The sequence below is a fragment of the Stenella coeruleoalba genome (genome assembly GCF_951394435.1).
Source record: "Stenella coeruleoalba genome assembly, chromosome: 3".
Lineage (NCBI taxonomy): Eukaryota > Metazoa > Chordata > Mammalia > Artiodactyla > Delphinidae > Stenella > Stenella coeruleoalba.
The window spans coordinates 91,396,139-91,417,746 of record NC_137148.1 but is presented as its reverse complement, the minus strand read 5'-3'; the positions used below and the strand labels follow the sequence as shown (position 1 = coordinate 91,417,746).

At 40.3% G+C, this 21,608-nt stretch overlaps 2 protein-coding genes across 3 annotated transcripts in view; one reads left to right on the top strand and one right to left on the bottom strand.

The window, feature by feature from the left end:
• Positions 1-2,429: 2,429 nt before the first annotated feature.
• On the top strand, positions 2,430-8,791 carry SRP19 (signal recognition particle 19; the record flags this gene model as incomplete). 2 transcript variants are annotated; one of them, XM_079918528.1, is made up of 5 exons in its annotated part: positions 2,430-2,548; positions 3,203-3,278; positions 5,593-5,664; positions 5,759-5,870; positions 8,308-8,791. In XM_079918528.1, the coding sequence occupies 5 exons, from the start codon at positions 2,430-2,432 to the stop codon at positions 8,439-8,441; spliced, it is 513 nt and encodes a 170-aa protein (XP_079774654.1). In that variant the 3' UTR covers positions 8,442-8,791. The 2 variants fall into 2 exon arrangements, with proteins under 2 accessions (XP_079774654.1, XP_079774655.1); XM_079918529.1 differs by lacking the exon at positions 3,203-3,278 and having other exon boundaries at positions 2,448-2,548; positions 8,308-8,459.
• A 7,236-nt stretch (positions 8,792-16,027) lies between these two features.
• The window catches only part of REEP5 (receptor accessory protein 5), a 43,070-nt gene continuing 37,489 nt past the window's right edge, over positions 16,028-21,608 (bottom strand). Inside the window, exon 5 of the mRNA XM_079918784.1 lies at positions 16,028-17,934. Coding sequence (XP_079774910.1) covers positions 17,885-17,934 — 50 coding nt within the window. The 3' untranslated portion in view covers positions 16,028-17,884. The remainder of the gene's footprint in view (positions 17,935-21,608) is intronic.

Below are 21,608 nucleotides of genomic sequence, written 5' to 3'. Positions count from 1 at the left end.
ATACTGACAAAATCCATGGAACCAGTGACACTGTCAGTCTTTGACAGATGACTTCGTCTATACAAAACAAAAGGAGAGTTATTATTTAAAACCACAACTTCCTTCCAGAAAGGGTGGCTCTTGTTAAGGTAAAGTTCTCAAAAGGTCCTTTTCTTTAGCTGAGGACCTTGGTGGGTTTGGGATCTGTAAAGCCAAGCCTGGAGTTTGAGTGGGAGGAGGATTAGAGAAAATCTCAGAGGTGTGCTTAAGAGAGGCAAGAACTTGGGGTTCTTGGGTACCCAGGAATGGGGGGATTGAGGAACAGAGACAGGAAGACAAAAGGAAAGAGAAGGCAGAAAAAATGGTAAGAAGTCAAGGTCCTATGAAAACCCTGGTGATGCGGCAGGTAATGATTTTAGAAACAGAGACATAACACTATTTCAGTTGAAATCTAAGTTCTTTGCAAAATCTCTGTTCCAGTAGTAACAGATTCACTTGTTTTTAATTTTCAGAATCTTTTTTTAACAATTGTAGTTATCTTCACCATCACATTATTAATAATTATTCGAATTCACTTATATAGTGGATGTAAGTGTTCACCACTGTTTCCCCTATATAGCATAGAGGAAACACTTTCTTCAAATCTTTATGTTAATATAATTTGGCTTGGCTGGAGTATGTCCTTAAATAGTTTTGTTTTGTTTGTTTGTTTTTTCCCAGAAAAGCTAAGTTGGGAATATACTTTCTAAATCCTTGCTTGTTTAAAATAGTTTTTCTTTTGCCCTCAAACAAAGGATAATTTGGGTCACAACTTCAGTCACAGTTCATTTTCTTCAAAACTCTTAATTTCTAATGTTTACTGTGTCTAAGAAGTTCAACAGTCAGTCTGAGTTCTTTTCTCCTATAGATTACTTTTATTTCCTACCTTGGTGTTTTTAGAGCTTTGTTTTTATCCTTAAAATAAAGCAGTTTTACTAGCTTAAGTCCATGTGTGTGTTTGTTTCCACAGCCCTATCTTTTAGTACTGAGTCTTTTCAATCTTGAGTCTTCAGCTCAGTAAATGTTCTCATGTTATGTCTTTTCAAACCAACCAGATCTACCAAAACAGTGCTCTCCATCAGACACCAGCTGGAATCTTGGTGGTGCCTAAGTGGGGACCATATTGTCAGGAGTTCTTGGTGTCCAGAAGTTGCACTCTATTCCTCTAGAAGTGGAAGCACACCTGTCCTCTACTTTGGTATTTGGTATAACACTTCCCTGTAAGAGTACCAAAGCAGCACTGCTTGTGTTCAAATGCCTTAAAGGATTTGTAATGAAACAGGTTCACTAAAAGAAATTTTACTTACAGTCTACCCTCCTACACCAAGATATATCAATAGATATGAATCCAACAGAGGCTGGAGATGGAATGTAGACAAATCTTACCCATAAACACCACGTTGTGCTCTGGAATTCTCCCCGTGACAGTTATCCTAGGGCAAATTCTCAGACTTCTGTAGAAACTGGTTTGGTTTGGTCATTGCATGAAGCTGTTTTTACAGGAATCTGGTGCACTTTATAAAGAAGTAAGACATTTATATACATCAGCACCAAACTAATCCACCAAACTAAGACACTAGTACAAGGAAGATTGAGAGACAGGAACTGAGGGGATGGAGAAAAATCAGGGGCTTCCAGTCAGACCAGCTGGGTATTTATGCTCAGCCATCTCCAGCGTAGAATGGCGAAAATGACCCAGCCTCGCGGAGACTCAAGCCTTTGGGCAGATTTTTGTTTTGTTTGTTTATTTTGTTTTTTCAGTTTTAGAAGAAAATACCTATTTTACCTTGTCCGGTTTTCTGAATAAACGGCCGCTACGAAAATAGGAATAAAGTTGTGTTTAAAGAATGGGATACTGCAACAGTGCTTTGCAATTAACCTAAGGTATGTAAAAATACAGTGGATTTTAGGGTAAAGGTTTTGAAAAGTGTATAGTCAAACTTCTAACATTATACAGCACACTGAAATACAGTGCCAAGTAATTTTGCTAGTTCCATTTTTGCCAAGTTGAAAGCGAGCTGCAGGGCCCAGGAGCGGTTAAAGATTAAACATAAAGGGTATTTTCTTGCCTACTCTAACAACTTGCTCGGAACTCACAGATCACCCGCGGTGTGGAGCCCTACTCTAAGGACGAGAGAAGTTAGCAGCATCCAAACGCAATGTGAAATTGGCCAAGAAAGCGCGTGAACGCTTAACCCAATTTTAGTGACAGGGCAAGCGCCCCAAAGGCTGGTTTTGGCGAGATCTTGAGAAGCGAAGAAATTGCTAGCGTTCGTGGACCCTCTCGCGAGAGGCTTCGACGCCACGTCAGAAACTAGAGACCCTGACGCCGAGCGACAGGTGCTGGAACAAACCGACGGTGAAAAACGGCGGACGCAAAAGCGCTTCGGTGGGCAGGACTTCCGCCGGAAATGGGGTGGTTTGGGAGATCTCCGAGCGGAATTCAGGCTGGGTTTTTCTTGCAAGTTCGGCCTGGGGGCTGGGTGAAGATGGCTTGCGCCGCTGCGCGGTCCCCGGCCGACCAGGACAGGTGAGTCCGGAGAGAGGAAGGGGCTTGCGGCGAGCCCGCGGGTGTTGCGCAGACTTCCCCAGCCCTGAGGAAGGCTCGCCGTGGGAGCTCAGCCCCAGCGCCGGGCTCCGGGCCTGTCCTCCGGCGCCCGTTCCTCCCTGAGGCCGGCTGCGCCAGGGCTGTTCGCAGGTCCCTAGATCCCAACTTTACCTAGCTCAGTGTTTACCTGTGCGTGAGACAGAGGACTTTGGGTGCTACGTGGACATGCCGTTAAGTAATCACAGTGTGAAAAATCTGTTCTTTCAGTTGTTGGTGCGTTCGGAAAGGCTCGTTTGAGTTCTTTCAAGCCTTTAATACCTCAGACTCCGTAGTTTCTATATAAGAGAGCAGGCCCCGCCATCAGAAGGTTTTGACAGGCACCTGTATCTAACTGAACAGTTACGGCGTTGCTTCCTTCCTCCCTCCCTCCCTCCCTCTAGCAAGTGATGTTTTTTTCCATCTAAGTTAAAGTTCGCTTTTTAAGTAGAGGGGAGGCAATTTAAAGAAAAAAAGTTAAGCACATAATAGTATAGGTGTACCGGCAATCCTGATGATGATGATGATGATGAAAGAAAGAATGAATGAACTTTTGGAAATATTTCTCGAGTGATACCAGCTGGGCTTTTCCTGTGGCAGGTTCATTTGTATCTATCCTGCTTATTTAAATAACAAGAAGACCATAGCGGAGGGGCGGCGAATCCCCATAAGTAAGGTAAGCGGGCTGATACTTCTGTCTTTGAGGGCCTGGGGAGGTTGTATTGTCAGGGCCACAAAGGCTTCTTTTACTTTACTGCATTGTTTGGGGCATGAGGAGAACGGCAGCCAACAATTAGGGTGCTTTCATTAATACTGGTGATGCAGGAGGGCACTGATTCATAACTGAAAGAATTTTTTAAGTGGTTCTTCATGAGCCTGTGTTTGAAAGAAGTTGGGGGTGGAGTGTTGTAGGGTTTGCACGTTTTTGTTTTTTTAAACTTAAGGTTATGACACTCTTTCCCTTAATAAAGGAAACCAAAATTCTGGCATTGTACAATATGATATACAGAATGCAGCTGTGTTTTTAAACAAGACTTGCAGAAAATTCACATATGTTGAGTTTTACAGTTTTATGTCCATTATCATCGTCATCGTCTTCTTTTTGAGAGGGGTAAAGTTACTTTAAAATTAATACTTTTTAAAAGTACGTGTTTACAGTTTTAAAAGAGATGATTTCTGCCTTGTGCTGTTTCAGTAGGAAAACCCGAGTTCTTAGTTGGCCTGGTGGCTTAAGTTTAGAAAGTGCCTAGTGCCAAGTGAAGGGGGTCTTTGTAGCTTTTCATTTTCAAAATTAATGTTATATTCTATTTTTTTAAGATTAATTTACATTTTGTAATCTGATGATGGATTTAAGGAACTTGGCCTGAAGCAGTACATTATTTTTGTGTTATTTAATATCTCTCATTCTACTGCTTAAATGTGTAGAGGAAAGTCTGCTTTGCTGCTACAGGGTAAAAGAGAAGACGCCAAAGCACTGATTGAGAATAATGCCTAACATCAAGCCACATTGACAGAGGCCTCTGGAAGCAAGATCTCAAGATAATTTGGAGAATGATTGAATTGTTTTTAGTTTTATTGATTTATAGCATACATACGGAAACATACGTAAATCTTACGTGTTTATTTTGATTAAATTTCATAAAATGAGTACGCATGGGTAACCAAGCACCCAGATTTTAAAAAGAACACGTTACCAGCACTCAGGAAGATTCCTTTATGTCCCTTCCCAGTCTCTGTTCCTTCCATATACACTCACTACAAAGGATGACCCCTGCCCTGACTTCTGATACCATAGATTACTGTTGCTTGTTTCTTATATTTTATTTCAGTGGCATTACACACTATGTATTTTTATGTCTGTCTGATTTCAATGAACATGAAGCTTATGAGGTTTCAGCTTACGAGTGCTTATACCCTGCATTTGTGAGTGTAGTTTGTTGAATTTCATTGCTCTGTTGTAGGGTTTCCCGACAGCAGCACCACCAGCGTTTTGAGCCAGATGATTCATGGTTGCAGAGGCTGGGCTGTGCTGTGCTGTGTGGGGTTTAGCCGCATCCTTGGCTTCTACCCACCAGAAGCCAGTGCCCTACCCCACCCTAGTTGTGATGATCAAAAATGTCTCCTAGCATTGCTGAATGTCAGGGGGCAAAATTACCTTGCTGAAAGCCACTGCTCTGTAGTACTGCATTGTGTGTATATACCACAATCCAGCCTACTATTGATGGATAGTTGGGTTGTTTCTTGTTTGGGGCTATTAAAAATAGTTGTACTGTGAACATTCTTGAGATTGTCTATTTTGTATTTTTCCTCAATAACATACCTATAGCAGTGGAATTGCATGGCCATAAAAAATGCATATATTTAACTTTAGTAGATACTGCCAAACAGTTTTCTAAAGTGGTTGCATCTGTATTATGTAGACTTCTTGAAAAAAGAGCCTTGTGGCAAAGACAGTTCCTAGCATATATTTATTTAATAGACAGATGTGTCCATCAAAGTGTACCAATAATGACTACAGAATTCTGAGGGCTTCTGGAGGAGCCAGAAAGGGTACTTGGTGATCAGGACAAACACTACTCCTCACTAAGCAATGGAATCTCCATTAGCCATACTAAACTTTGTCTATTCTGAACATAAGGTTGTTATACCTTATAATTTGCTGAGTATGGACACTAAAGAGTAAATACAGACAGAAAGAAAGAAAGGAGGGAGGGAGGAAATGGTTGCATCTATAATAGTTGTTAAACCAGTATTAACCCTGTGAAGGTTATGTTCTCTTGGAAGGGAGGTGGATACACAAGTATGAATCAGTGTGAGTCCCAGGAATTTAAAAATTACAATGGAAACAACTGTACCTAAAAAAAAAAAAAAAAAGGAAACCTAGGATTTTGGTATGTGTTTTGATCAGATATTTGAAATGATTTATACAACAATGTAGCAATATCCACTTAAAGCTGAGCTATTTAGTGTTTTTGTTTTTAACTTTTCAGGCTGTTGAAAATCCTACAGCTACAGAGATTCAGGATGTATGCTCAGCAGTTGGACTTAATGTATTTCTTGAGGTATGATATGGTTCTTTGTTCACTATTTTCCATACTCATCTCATTGACGTAATAACTTTCTTAAAGCCTGTTTTTATTTATTTCTTTATGTTAGAAAAATAAAATGTACTCTAGAGAATGGAATCGTGATCTTCAGTACAGGGGCAGGGTCCGGGTCCAGCTCAAACAGGAAGATGGCAGCCTCTGTCTTGTACAGTTCCCATCACGTAAGTTTTTTTTAATGAATGAATTAAGTTTGGGATAGGTTACTCCTCTACACTGTCAAAAATGTTCTAAAACTGACCTTTTGACAGGTCAAAAACGTAATTTGCATTCTATAGATTAATTTAGAAAAAGGGCTGCTGCTGATGCAGAGAGGTAAACAGTGCTTTTAACTTCTTTTAAGTTAAGGACCTTTGAGAATGTGATGAAACCTACTAATCATTTCTCCAAAAAAAACACATTGTTGCGTGAACATTTTATAATCCTCTGGAAGTCCCATCATTGTTCCCAGGTTAAGAATGTGAAATTATTAAATGGTCACACATTACTGCTATTTCAGATCCTAGAGACCCTTGAGGTCTGCTATTCATTTCTGTCAGTAAATTTAAAAAGCCATATTGAGGGCTTCCCTGGTGGCGCAGTGCTTAAGAATCCGCCTGCCAATGCAGGGGACATGGGTTCAAGCCCTGGTCTGGGAAGATCCCACATGCCGTGGAGCAGCTAAGCCCGTGCACCACAACTACTGAGCTTGTGCTCTGGAGCCCGCGAGCTACAACTGCTGAGCCCACATCCCACAACTACTGAAGCCCGTGCGCCTAGAGCCTGTGCTCCGCAACAAGAGAAGCCACCGCAGTGAGAAGCCCATGCACTGCAACAGAGTAGACCTCGCTAACTGCAACTAGAGAAAGCCCATGCGCAGCAACTAAGACCCAACGCTGCCAAAAAATATATAAATAAATAAATTTATTAAATAAAAAAATAAAAACCCATATTGAGGGAATTCCCTGGCGGTCCAGTGGTTAGGACTCTGTGCTCTCACTGCCAGGGGCCCAGGGTTCAATCCGCAGTCAGGGAACTAAGATCACACAAGCTGCACAGGGTGGCCAAAATAAATAAATAAATAATTTTAAAAATTAAAAATAAAAAGCCATATTGAGCGAAAAACGCAAGAGATATGCATAGTGTGGTGCCACTTAGGTATACATTTAAATACAAAATATTACTGTTTATTGATTGATGTATATGCACTATTGTTTATTGACATATATATAAACACTTTTGAAATGGACTAGAAGAAAACACCAAGTCTTAAGGTAGTAGTTAACCTAATGGCGAGTAGGGAGTGAGGAGTGTGGTCAGGGGTGTGATGGTCAGAGTAGATTGTAGCATTAGCTCTAGTGTTTTATTTCTTAAAAAACAATGAGAACCAAACAAAACAAACTTCAGTATTCCAATATATTAACTCGGTGTATTGGGAAGATGAGTATTTATTTACATGTAATTCTTTACTTTTCTGAATTTTTTATTTGTAAAAAATATGTTCTAGGTTTTTTAAATGGAGCTGTTAATTTTTTTCTTGACACAGTAACCCCAAAGTGACAACTGAATTGTTTTTAATTGAATTAAAATAACTGGTTATTATTCTAACATAATTTTTTGGTTATTAATATCTACCAAAACCTGTCAGGATTGGTAGATATTTCTAGAAACTTAAGGGTCTGACTCGGTAATGACAGGTAGTATATTCAGTGTATTTTTTCTTTTCTTTGGCATCTTCCTACACTACTTCTTACAAGTCAAAAGACCAAAAAAAAAACAAAAACAAAAACCATCAACCTTTTGCTTTGACTAGTTAATAACATAGAAGTAAAAACTACAGTTGAAAAGATGTTGCTTCCTGTTTCCAGTAAGAAAGTAAAAAACAGAGCTGAGCGGCTGATGTGTTGAAAGCAGCCACTGGAGCTGGAGGAGGTGGTTGGTGCCCAGAGCAGGGGGCACGTGGGCATAAATCATTTGGGCGTGTGAGTGACATATTTTGTAGCTTAATGACATGGGCGTTTGCTGTAAGATTGAGAGGGCCTGTGCTTCCTAGCTTAAGTTACAATGATATCCTGACTCTGTTTTCAGCTTGTTATGTTTAGATATATTTTCCTTTGATCTTCAAGTCAATTCCTAGGACCAAGATCAAATTTTTTATTTCAAATAAAGTGTTCTAAATTTTTATTTTGTTCATTTAAATATTTCAGCATTGTTCTTAATACATTTTCTCCAGGAAAGGTCCCCACTTGAGAAAATCAGTGTCTTCATAGTCATTTGATTTTTTCTTTTTCTTTTTTTTTTTGGTACGCGGGCCTCTCACTGCTGTGGCCTCTCCCGTCACGGAGCATAGGCTCCGGACACGCAGGCTCAGCGGCCATGGCTCACGGGCCCAGCCACTCCGCAGCATGTGGAATCTTCCCGGACCGGAGCATGAACCCATGTCCCCTGCATCAGCAGGCGGACTCCCAACCACTGCGCCACCAGGGAAGCCCTGCTTTTTTCTTTTTAAATTCTTATTTTCTTGATGTGGTGATGATTTCTTAAACTTCATGATTTTCAAGTTAACGACCTTTTATGTCTTATTTCTCAGATTATACACTAAGCCTAACTTCTTGTTCCTAGGTAAGTCAGTAATGTTGTATGCTGCAGAAATGATACCTAAACTGAAAACAAGGACACAAAAAACCGGAGGTGGTGACCAGAGTCTTCAGCAAGGAGAGGGAAGTAAAAAAGGGAAAGGAAAGAAGAAGAAGTGACCTGGTATGAGAATCAAGGATGTGGTACTACTGTAAGAGACATGAATGGAGGTTTCTCATTTGTATCTGAGAGAAACAGAAGCTTTCTGTTTGCATCATTTAACTGAACTATGAACATTTGTGCCTCCCAGCTTCAGCATCAGAGTTGACAATGAAATAAATTTACATCAGAAATATGCATCCAGCTCTTAGGAAGTATAAAAGAAATTTTTTCTTTTTGCCTTTTAATGCAGTTTTTGTGAAAGAATCATTTTTTTAAATGGACAGTGGACTCTACCATAAGTTACTTGAAATCCTATATCTGTTTGTCCTCTGTGTAAACATGTTTCAGATAAATGAGTTTAATAAGATTTGAAGTACACATTTTGTTCCTCTTTTAAATTAATGAAATAAATTTCAAACTGACTTTTGTAGCTTTTGCTTACAAATTAGTTAATGCCAGCAGAGGCGATAAAGAGAATAAAATGGGGAGTGGAAGCGTAGTGTGAGCCTAAAACCAGAAGAAAGTGCTTAAATCCTTTTGGAGGTCTATGAACAGGCAGTCTGTAGATCATATTCTTTTTTTTCTTTTTACTTGGAGTATAGTTGCTTTACACTACTGTGTCAGTTTCTGCTGTACAGCAAAGTGAATAAGCCATACATATACATATATCCCCTCTTTTTTAGATTTCCTTCCCATTTAGGTCTCCACAGAGCACCAAGTAGAGTTCCCTGTGCTATACAGTAGGATCTCATTAGTTATCTGTTTTACACATAGTAGTGTATATATGTCAGTCCCAATCTCCCAGTTCATCCCACGCCCCCTTCCCTTGTGGTATCCCTATGTTTGATCTCTATGTCTGTGTCTGTCTTTCTGCTTTGCATATAAGATCATCTGTACCATTTTTCTAGATTCCACATATATGCATTAATATATATTTGTTTTTCTCTTTCTGACTTCACTCTGTAGATCATATTCTTCTACTCAATTATTGTAATTGAATTGTTTAATCAATTACTAGTTTGTTGGCATGTGGAAAGTCCTGGAGTTTAAGCTTTAGATTTGCTTATTGTGTAGACTTAAGAATATTATTTTACTTGGAGTTCTAAAATTACCTATGCTTTAGCACCTTGACATAAACATTTTTTCAAGAAACTAAATTGGATTGGTGATTCTAACTTTATTCCAAAGCACTGTTCTAAAAGTGGTGATTTTGTGTAAAATTTAAGAGACTCCTTATCCAGCCATATGTTTTTGTCTACTGATCATCTCTTGGGGAACTGCCTTCCCTGACTCCATATGCTTCTGGAAGGGCAGTTAATTACAGGACTGCATCCTGACCACAGGATATGACCCAAGCCAGGCCAATGGATTATTTCTCACAAATATTAAATCTGGAGTAGAAACACAAGTACAAATGGTGATGGGAATTGTTTACAAACTTGAGCTATCCTGATTCCTGTCTTCCTGAGGCCTGGTATAGCTCTTCTGTGAATCTTATGAGCCCCCTTATGTCCTCCTTTAAATCCCCATTTCTTTAAGTTTTTATTGCTTGAGATCAAACAATTCCAAGTGATTACAGAATAAACGAAGCCAGACTTTCAGAACTTTAAAACGGGTTACACATCCAGGCTGTATGAGATGATCCAGTGGTATGCAGGAAGAAGTATTAGAATTGTTACTTAGGTTTTTTTCTCTCTAATGACTTCTGTTGTTAATATGTTTTATAGTGAACATAATAGTACAGCAGTTTATATATCAGACTTACAAATAAATACAGGGTTGCAAAACATGATTCAGAGAAGCCCTCTTTGGGGAAGTGTATCACTTAGGAATGTGTTTGGCTGTGTAACAGAAAACGATGAGGGACTTAAGCAGGAATTAAATTTTTTCAAATAACATGAAACCCAAAGGTTATTATAGGTGTTGGTTCGGTTGCTCAGTGATGCCCTCATACCTTTCTACTCCGCTATCCATGGCATGTTTCTAACATCCTTACAATTGTTGCAAGCTTGTAAAAGGGATGATACCAGACCTGACATTGTATCAGAGTTCCACATCTGTCCCCCGTTAAAAGGAAAGCCAGAGATTTCTCAAAATCCCTCCTGGCCAACTTTCACTTAAGTTTCATTGTCAAGAACTCTGGCACAAAGTGAAATACAGCCTTTCAGTCCTGATAGTAGAGGCAGCCAAGGAAGTGAGTAGTTGAGAGTGGATACTGGGGCGGTCAACTTAAAAGATTTGTTACAGAAAGATCACTAGAATCTAAAATTCTTTTACTTATGGGACAATAGGATTGTCAGAAAAGGTTTCACAACTATTGCTGTAACATATTGCTGTTTCTTCATCTTGCTGCAATCAGTGAATAATTAACTTTGCTTCTTTCCCAGTCAAGTGAAAAATAGACTGTTTTCTAATGAGCAAAATTGAGCATTTATTCATATGTTGAAATGTCATTTGTATTTATTTCAGTGAATTATGTTCACATCCTTTGCCCTTTTTTTTAAGGACTTTATTGTTATCAATATTGTACATAATTTAAAGAGCCAGCCAGTTTTAATAGTTTCAATTTTAGGCATTAACTTCCATCTGTAGAGGAGGATGATTTCGTTTTCCTTCCTTTACCCCCAACACATGCATGCATCTTTCCCATCTTCCCTCCTACCACTGTATTTTATAATTTTAATCACTATTCAGAGTTTACATTATTATCCTATACTCCATTCATAGCTGAACCATGTAGTACCTTTGCTGTTCAAAATTACGGTCAGGGATCCAGCAGCACTGGGCTCCCCTGGGAGTTTGTGAAAAATGCAGAATCTCTGGCCCAAGCCCAGAATTTGAATGCATTTAGGAAGATCCCCAGCTGATCTCCAGAAACACTCTCGAGTATGCTGTGGTTATTTTTTATTTCTTTGGGGCTAATTTTTTTCTTTTATTTGCTCAGTTTTCTGAATATTTGTCACTAACTCAGCCATAAACTATCAGTTGTCAAAACAACCTTACAAATAGTTTGTTCACATCAGATAGTTTATTTTTTTTGTTTTTTTTAATTTGTTTTTATTTTTGGCTGCGTTGGGTCTTCATTGCTGTGTGCGGGCTTTCTCTAGTTGCTGCGAGCAGGGGATACTCTTTGTTGCGGTAAGCAGGCTTCTCATTGCAGTGGCTTCTCTTGTTGTGGATCATGGGCTCTAGGTGCGCGGGCTCAGTAGTTGTGGCACGCAGGCTCAGCAGTTGTGGCTCATGGGCTCTAGAGCGCAGGCTCAGTAGTTGTGGCGCATGGGCTTAGCTGCTCCGTGGCATGTGGGATCTTCCCAGACCAGGGCTCGAACCCGTGTCCCCTGCATTGGCAGGCGGATTCTTAACCACTGCACCACCAGGGAAGCCCAAGTAGTTCATTAATTTCATCTTTTTAAAGAAGTCTCTTCTGGAGCCTTTCACCTGGCTCTAATCTCTACTAGTTACCCTTTCCACCCAGTGCACAGCTTCACTCAGGTCTCTCTCTTCACCATCATTCAGAGTATGACTCGCTTCACTACTTTACTGTTTTTGGATATCCTGTATTTCTGCATGTTATGTATTCTTTCTTGAGTTACTTCTTTGTTTTGTGTAGCCCATCTTCAGGATCTTCCTGGGAAAAATGTAAGGGAGGTAAATGTTCTTAGACCTTGCATATCTGAAAGTGTCATCATTCTACCCTCACACTGTTTGGCTGGGTATAGAACTAGAATTGGAAATCATTTCATTTCAGAAGTCTAAGGGCATTGCTTCATGGTCTTCTGTTGTAGCCATTCTAGTTCATGATCTGTTGTGACTCACATTTTTCTTACTGAAACTCAGATCTCAGTATTCTTAAATATCACAACAGTGTGCTTTGTGTGGGTCTCCTTTTGTCTATTGTACTGGGTACCTAATGGGCCCTTTCAATATGGAGACTTGTGTTCTTCAGTTCTGGGAGATTTTCTTGAAAATTTCATTGATTTTTCTCCCCTTTCTGATCTTGGAATTGCTTTTTTAAAAAAATTAGACCAACAGCTTTATTGAAAGATGAGAACAGAGCCCCTCTTCCCCCGGGGTTCTGGTGGCATCAACTTCAGGCTCTGAGCATCTAGGCATCCTATAGCCGGAGAGCTGATCTTGGAATTCCTTATTTAAATATTGGACCTGCTGGGCAAGTCCTAAAATTTTCTTATCTTTTTTTCTTATTTCCATTTCTTTGTCTTTATGTTCTAGTTCCTAGAATTTCTCAGCTTTATCTTCCAACCCTTCTATTGAACTTTTCATTTTTCTTGTTATTTTCAACTTCTGTAAGCTCTTTTGTCACCTAAATGTTTCCTTTTTCTAGCATTCTATTCTTATTTCATGGATGTAATTTCTTCTTTCTTAGAGGGTATGGTTTATATCCTTTTACTTCCAAGTCACTTTTTTTTTAATTGTTTTTATTTAGATTCCTGTCATGTTTAAGTGGCTTTCCTTAATTTTTTTTTAAGAGTGAAAGACCAAAAAAGTTGATTGGAAGTTCTGAGCATATAAGAAGGGCTTGCAGACTGTGAGTTTCACTAAAGGGATATCTGGCTGAGACATTTTGGGGGAAACTTCCAAGATCAGAGGTGTTTTCTCTTAGGCTGATGTGCTTCCCCAGAGAGAAGTCTAAGAAGCTTCCAGGAGGATAAAGATCTGGGAGCCTAGTGAGAGAAGGCAGGGTGGGGCTAATGGGTCTCAGCATTTAGTCGCTCAATCCTGTTTTTAATACAACTTCCTTCCCTTAACTCTGCCTGTGTCCCCTACTCCAAAGATCCTCTTACTATCTCCAGAGGATAAACCTCCAGTCTTTACTTGGATATGAATAGTTCTTCCCTAAACCCTTTTTTTTTTTTTCGTTTCCTCCCAACATTAAGATGCTCTTTACAGTTGTTTTGATATTGAGGGTAACTATAATGAAATTTCTGTACCCAAAGAGAGACTAGGTGGGGTAGGCAGAATGGGCCGCTCTCCCTACCACTGGCCCCGCCCCCGCGGAAAAAAAACAAAAACAATAAAAACAAAACCACCTGTGAGTATGTTACTTTACATGACAAAAGGCTTTGCATATGAGATTAAGGATCTTGAGCTGCAGAGAGTATCCTGGATTATCCAGGTGAGCCCAATGTAAATCACAAAGGTGCTTATAAAAGGGAAGCAGAGGTCAGAGTACCAAGTAGCCACAAACGAGGAATGCAGGCAGCGTGTAGAAGCTGAAAGCAGCAAGGACATGGATTCTCCCCTACAGTCTCCAGATGAAATGCAGCCCTGCCAACCTCTTGGATGTCTGACCTTCAGAACTGTAAGCTAATACATCTGTGTTGTTTTAAGCCACTGAATTTGTTGTAATATGTTACAGTAACAATAGGAAACTAACACACCAGGTGAACTCATGAGCTAAGACAAACTCTCCAGACCTTGGGATTCTCGACCTTACTAGTAGTCTCTACCAGTAGTTCTTGTTGGCGAAAAATTTAATCAGTTGATATAAGAAAGAATGGGAAAATTTTATTCAAGCCAAATTTGAGGATTGAGCATCCTCAAACCCGGGAAGAGCATCTCAGAAAGCTCTGAGAATTGTTCTGCCCATTAGAAGTCAAGACACAGTTTATATATGGTTTTTTTTAAGACAGGGCTGTATGTTAAATGATGTGTTTGTACTTGACAGTTTTCATAATCCAGATCTAAGCGCCATCGTGGTGGGTTATGTGAACCTTTACAAGCTCAAGAAGCCTGTTATCTTTCAAGGAGTTGTCTTGTTGATGCTAGGAGAATGTTGCTATTTATGGTTGAGCAGGTATTCCTGCTAATGGGGGAGCTTTGGTCAATGCATAATGTGGGTACACAGTGCACACTGGGGGGAGAGGGGAGACCAAAGGACAGAGAAGAATTTTTATGTTTAAATTTTTCTTGTCTTGCCATAAATACGAATCTTATTTCACATTCTCAACCCTGGCTGCATGTTTGAATCACCTGAAGAGTTTTAAAATACTGGCACCTGGGTGTATAGTAGGTTAATGTTAGAATTTCTGGTAGTGGAGGCAGATACCAGTATTTTTTGAAAGCTGCTCAGATGATTGTAATGCACAGCCCAGGCCTGAAGACCTCTGTATACTAAGTGTAAAGAGAGCATTAATCTAACCCAGTGGTTTTGTGTCCAATTGTGATTCCTGGATCATTAGCATCACCTCGGATCTTGTTGGAAATGCAGATTTTTCAGCCCTGCCACAGGCTTCCTGAATCAGGAACTTTGGGGATGAGGCCAGCAATCTGTTTTACCAATTCCCGATCCCGCAACCCCCACCAAGAAATCCTGATGCACACAAGTTTGAGAACCACTAATTTGACCAAATAACCTCTTTATTTCTCTTAGTTCTCTGAGGTGTGTGTTTACAAAGATACTTTATAAGCTAATACTGTAGTAAGCAGCCAGAAAAACTTTTAAATAAGGTCATTCTCAAATATATTTACTTTCTTCTGCTGTATTATATAGAACTGTAATATTTGATGGCTAAGGATGTGAATTGTATCTATTACTCTAAACACCATGATTCTAGACATACAGACATGTAATAAGCAAATGCAGGAGATGAAGCTGACCAAAGTACGCCCTCCAGAAGTAGGTCTTTTTAATAAAATCCCAAGTTCTTTTCTTGGTCTCTTAAAGTACAGAGTGATTTGGAGGCACATATGTGTTTACTACATCAAAATATACTTACATGCAATAATAACACCAACTAGTAGCTGTATGCGACTGTGTGTAATACATTATGCCAGTAGAAAGCAGTACAGCTGACAACTATCACAGTCAACTATCCAGTGATAACTTTGCAAACAAACGGCTCTCCAGAGCTGCAGTTTTGCAACTGGATATTCAGTCAACCGCAGATCGTGTAGTACTGTAGTATGTATTTATTGAAAAAAATCCATATGTAAATGGACCCGTGCAGTTCAAACCTGTGTTATTTCAAAGGTCAAGAGTAGTTTAGGTTTCCTCTCCATCTCATGCTAATTACTGGTAGAAACTTTTTTTGGTTGGTATGTTTTTAGGGAAAGTCTTTTAAGCCCCATCAGATAAAATGAACTAAAACAGCTCAATGAGATAACGGAATTTTATTTACATCCATTTTCATTTACTGTATCACATCTTCAGGATAGTTGGTAACTTATTTAAAGGCTATGCTCATGTTCTTCAGGCTGTAGGCAGAAGACTCCCCAGAGTAGCAGTAATTGTCAATCAGAAGCTCTTAAGTAGGAGAAGAATTGTCGTAGGAATTCTTTCCCTTTACATATCCCCGAAATAGTGTTCATGTATAAACAAATGCTTGTCTTATAGCTAGACACAGGCTCGATTAGTTTTTCAAATACTCTAGCCATGGCAATATCTTACTTGGGAAAACGAAACAGACAGAATTGCTCAACTCATAAGTTCTCCTGTCATTAATATGTACACGTTGACTGCCAAAAACAGTAACTAAAATTTCTTACAGAATGCACTGCAGGATAAAGCTATAGGGATAAAAAATATTGCATTCAGAATTTTCTTAGTATAGTAGTTTTAAAACTGATACTAGCCTGTAAGTAGTTATGAGCAATAGTAACTTGTATGCTCCACCTTGCCTGATACTTTGTATACTAAAAGTTACATATTTTGTATACTAATCTGATTATATATTCTGATTAGCTAGAAGTTGCTAATTTTCATTCTTCTGTCACCAAGAAAAGCATAGTTTATTTATGGGGAAAGGGATTTAAATACTCCTAGAGGTACTTTTTAAAATCTTTAACCTAAGGCTTGATTTTTCTTCCAATAACAAGTAATTCTGTTTGCTTTCCAAAAGTTTTTTATGTTTTAAGGTATGGTTAATAAGATGCCTTATCATCACATTCCCCCCCCCAAAAAATATTATTATAATATTGGGTGTGATATTATCCATATTATTATTAGGGTGATATTATCCCCTATTTTTGATATCTTTGACATTTCATGAGAAATGATTTCATGAGACATCATGATTTTACCTAATTGTTATCTAAAAGGGAACTAATCATCTTTATTTGCTTTAAGAAATATTTTACAGGCCTGGATATTTAATTTTAGTTTTGTTATGCTCTTGTTTGGTCAGTTTAGTCTAATTCAGAAGCATCCTAGCAGTATGGTTGGTGCAAAGCTCAGATTCTGTAGTACAGACAAGTTGTCAAGGTCCCTATAAGCTATGTGGCTAATCAAGCTAGTGACATTAATTTTAACTTTGTGTTCTGTACTTAAACTATGAGGTTGTGTGCAGTTTATCAAAGTAAAGCATAAAGATGAAGGCGTGTAAATGGACTACAAATGATTCTGATTTGTAAACTAGGGAAGCATCTGGTGTTTGACCTTAAAGGCCAGGGAAAGAAGATGAAGGCCGTTTGTCTTAACCACTGCCAACTGGATTATGGGTTATATCATACTTCCTTTCTTCTCCGAGAATTGCTCTTAGAGCCTGGTGTCATCATTAGCATGTAGTTGCTAATGATAAAAACAAGAATGTACATGTAATCAGAAGTGGGCAAGCCTCTGGAGGTTCCTTAACTGCTTTTAAAAAGACTGGAAAAGAAACAAGACTAAACCAACATATTATTCAGCTATGAAGGTGAAACCAGGGATGGTTTCCACTATAGCATCTTAAAAACAGATTGAAAGCTTATCAGCCAATTTTTAAAAAGCTACAAGACAATATTAGTAGTTCTGCAGAACTGGGAGCTGTGATGTGTGTGTGTACCCTTCCCCATTTATCACTCAACTGACTGCTTTACAAAGCTGTTTTTGTATTCAGCTGCTACAATGTTAGGAAAACCACCAGGCCAGCCTCCAGTTCAGCCTCATTTATCACTTAACTGTTCACTCGAAACATTACTCATGTGTATTAATTTTCTAAAGTATTATTCAGATCACACCAGCACAGTGGAACCTTCAGCCTTTGGCAGGAGCTCCCCATGAGCATTACGCACAGACAGTAACATTTCCCTATGCGTGTGTATGCACAAATACATTAAAAACATTTAATACAAAATTGTACATTACATGAAGTAGACCGTTATAGAGTATCCTAAAAGTACAGAGAAAATGCATGCAGAGAGAGCCCACTAAAGTACAAAGCCTGTAGGATATATAATTTTAAGTTTATTTTTCCTGCAGGATGGTGACATGTGTCTTTTCCTACCCAGAGGCAAAATGTACTTTCCAAAAACTTGGACACTGCCCATTGCATTAAATTTAAATGTTCCCTGTGTATACAGACAGTAAAAGTAAGCAAAAAAACTTACACATTCCTTTTTTTAATATATCAAAAATGTTTCCAAGGCAACATTATTAAAATGATTATACCACAGTTCCTAATATAACATCAAGCTCTAAAAGGAAGGTACAGAGAGGGCAGAAAGGTTTCATCCAGTCAGTGATTTAGGTGCTCTTCTTTTCCTCACCCAGTAAATTCACAGCAGCTTTCTTGGCTGTTAGGAGGAAAGAAAATTGCATCAGAGCTATTTGCAATGCGGTTCTGTGCCTAATGTAGCTACTAGATTAACAACTTGGATGACTCATGCTCAGATGAGAACATACCGAGGTTTGTGGGCAGGGCTAGGAGAGTTTCCCGGAAATGGACAAGAGACCTCTTCAAGGGCAAATCCTGAGTACTTGAGCAGAGTTACTGAAGATCGTCTGGCCTAGCCCCCTTGTAGTGACTGTCACCTAAGCCATTGCCCTCTGTCCTCCTTTAAGTATCACAAGAAGTAGAGATTCCTTGAGCGTATAGTGTCCCCTGCACATTCAAGAAATTCTCCTTTGTGCCTGAGTGCTCACCTGTACAATTTCACTATGTCTCAGTCTGATGACAACAGGGTCGGCTGTCTATGCCTTGGTGACAAAAATCAGAGAAAACCATCATTCCCCGAATCAAGAAATGACGGAATACTTATATGCATGTTTATGTTTTATCGTTGTGCCACCATTTCCTTGTATGATGGGAAGAGTTTGCTTATGATGGGAAGAGTTTGCTGTAAGTGTTCAAGTTCATGGCACGAAGCTACATTCATCAGGAAAATATTCTTATATCTGTGGGAGATTAAGCCCCACCTACCCTGCCTAATTACCAAGTGGCTTGAAATGTGCCGTAAGAGTGAGTGTGATATGCGTGATGGGGCAGGGGGGCGTGTTCTGGAAGCCTCCAGGCCTCCTGAGATTCCACAAACTGCAGCTGTTCTTGATGGAGCCCCAAGGGGAATGCCAGCCAAGGAGGCCCTCCTTGTTCACCAGCTGCCTGACAGCTGCTCTCCCTTCACTCAATTAAAATTGCTGAACAAAGTTTACACAGAAACTGCAGCTTCTCTCTTAACTAGCCTTTTGCAAAAATGTCCTTTTTGGAGAATCCAGAAACTGGGAGAAAAGTCTAAAATGTGTCAGCACCTAAATTCCTCTTAACTTATTTTCATTCTCACACCTGTGTTTAGGAATGTATCAAAGTAAAATCGGATTTCAGAGTACTGAGATCTGAGAGAACCAAAGACTAAGAAATGTGGGCAAATTAGACAGAAATGACATCACCAGAGGTTGCTGGTTAGGCTAAGAGCAAGGAGGAACAGTTAAGAAATCTCTTAAAAAGGAACTGGCGATCCCAAAGCGGGAGGATGTGAGGAAACTAAAAAACGTTCTGAAGGAGACTGGAGCCATGTGCCCAGGAGCGGGCGTCGGGAGAGAACGGCCTGTTGGGGGGGTGGGGGGAGAGCACACCACTGCGGGGACACACAGCTGCCGGGGGACCGTCTGGGGGATCTTCCTTCCTCAGGGGCCAGGTCACCTCTTGTCTCCCACTTTCTCATTATTGTAGAACTTTTTTTTTTTAATTCTCTAATTCTATGCCCATTCTCCACTTTTTAAAACCCTTACTGTGCCCTCTGGAATTTAAGTCCCATCATTAGCGAGAGCTCCTCTATCCTCATCCATTTCTCTGAATGTTTCCTTCACCTTGTTCCTTTTAAAGAAACGTGGCTGTCCCCTAAGGACACTGCTTTCTCAAGTTTCGGCTGTTTTTTCCTTCCATGACCCTGGTACTACTGGGTCTGGAGGTCCAGAAAGCGTCCTTTGTTCTTCAGGGCCATGTTCAGAATCTCATGTCATCAAATTATCTTTCCCACTAGCCCTTCTTTTTCCAGTCCACTGACCCTTGGGCTGTGCTGCCTCATTTCTTTAAGATTTTAACTCCAAACTTAATATCACTCTCTAGCACTACTCTTACTTTATCAGTAATTACGATATTCTTCCAGTATCCTGGCCTCTTGGTTCCTCCCCTCCAAAAACCTTGACGTTCCACCCTACCTGCTCCAGCCTACCTCACGTCCTCACTGTCACAACCAGTAATGGCTGCCTCTCTCCGGTCTCAGCGCCGAGCGTCCCACTCCACCATCACCTCCTACCTTTGCAGCCCGCTCCCTCTATTTTCCTGACTCCGAGTTCTTCTTCCCCCACCACCTGGTTGTATAAGCCATCGATTCTATCACCCCTTTCACTGTTCCTCACTTCCCTTTTGTCCTCACTTCCCTCCTCCGCCATCAAACATGAACCACTCATTAGGTCCCCCTTCAGAGCTCCCACTTAACCAAGTCAACCCGGATGCAGCTCTCCATCTATCCCACAGCTGCACCCACACAGCTGGAAATGTGGCTGGAAAAGAAGACACAAGCAGACTACGCGGCCTCACTGTAAGTCCAGGAACACAAACCTCCCGTGAGCCTCTAATGCCCCCTGGCGATCACACGACACTGTCCTAGTCCATCCACTCGCCCCTGTCTTAGAGCGGCCAGCACATTACAGTCACACGCACCGGTCACCGTGTCACCTCTGGCTGTGTGTTGCGTAAAGCTACAATGGCAGGGTTGAGTAGATGCCACAGAGACCTGACGGCCGGCAAAAGCTGAAGTATTTATTATCTGACCCGTTACGGAAAAAGCTTGCTGACCCTCGTCCTAAGTAACTATTTCATACCATCTCCCCTTTCTATCACCTCCTTCCCCACCCTCTCTCAGTTGACCTTCTTAGTTTACTGAGGAATTTGATGTGATGAGAAAATCACTTCTGTAAGCTCTCACCATCACATACACTCAGCTACCAGCATCTTCACCCATCAACACTGATTCCCCTCCTATGATTCTAAACTGTTCCTGCTCCTACGACCGATCCCTCTATTTGTACTCTAGACCCTGTCCCCTCTGGTCTATTCCAGGACAGAGCTCCAGCAATTCACTTCCTCACTCCTATCATTTTTTTGCTCTCTACTGGATCATTCCTATTAATTTTCAAACCTACTTTGTTTCTTCTACCTTAAGAAAAAGAAAAAAACATCCTCAGGACCCTAGTACCTTCCTCCAGTTACAGCCCCATTCTTCTACTCTTCTCTGCGGGAAACTTCTGAAAAGACTAATCTATGTTCTCTTATGCCCTTCCTCCCATAAAATCCATTCTGATCAGGATTTTGCTCTCACCACCCCACAAACTCTGTTTTGTCAAGACGACTAGTGCCTTCCTCACTGCTAAATCCAAGAGTCAGTTTTCGGCCTTTAGCCTCCTTGACCCATCTGTACCGTGTGACCACAGACCCCTCCCTCCTCTTTGAAACAGTGTCTTCACTTGGCCCCAAGGATACCACAGTCTCGAGTTTTCTTGCTTGCTCAACTGGCCAGTCCTTATCAGTCTTATCAGTTGCTTCTCATTTCTTTGATCTCAAATATTGGTGGCCACAGGGCCCAGGCCTCAGACTTCCTCTTTTCTAACTACACTCACTCCCTTGTGATCTCATCCAGTCTCATGCTTATTATACTGTCCATATGTGGGTAACCCCCCTCCCCCAAATTTCTATCCCTAGCCCTATCCTGTCTCCTGAACTCTCAACATCCATATCCACCTGGCTGTGCTGACTTCTCCATGTACCCAGTAGACACAAAGTTATGTCCAGAACTAAATTCCTTATTTTCCCCTCTACACCTGTTAACACCCAGTCTTCCCCAGCTCAGTGGCAATTCTATCCTCCCATGTGTTCAGGCTAAAAAAACTTGGCCTCGTCCTTGACTCCTCTCTCATACTCCATGCCTGATCCATAAGCAAATCCTACTGGTTCTAACTCCAAAATATAGCA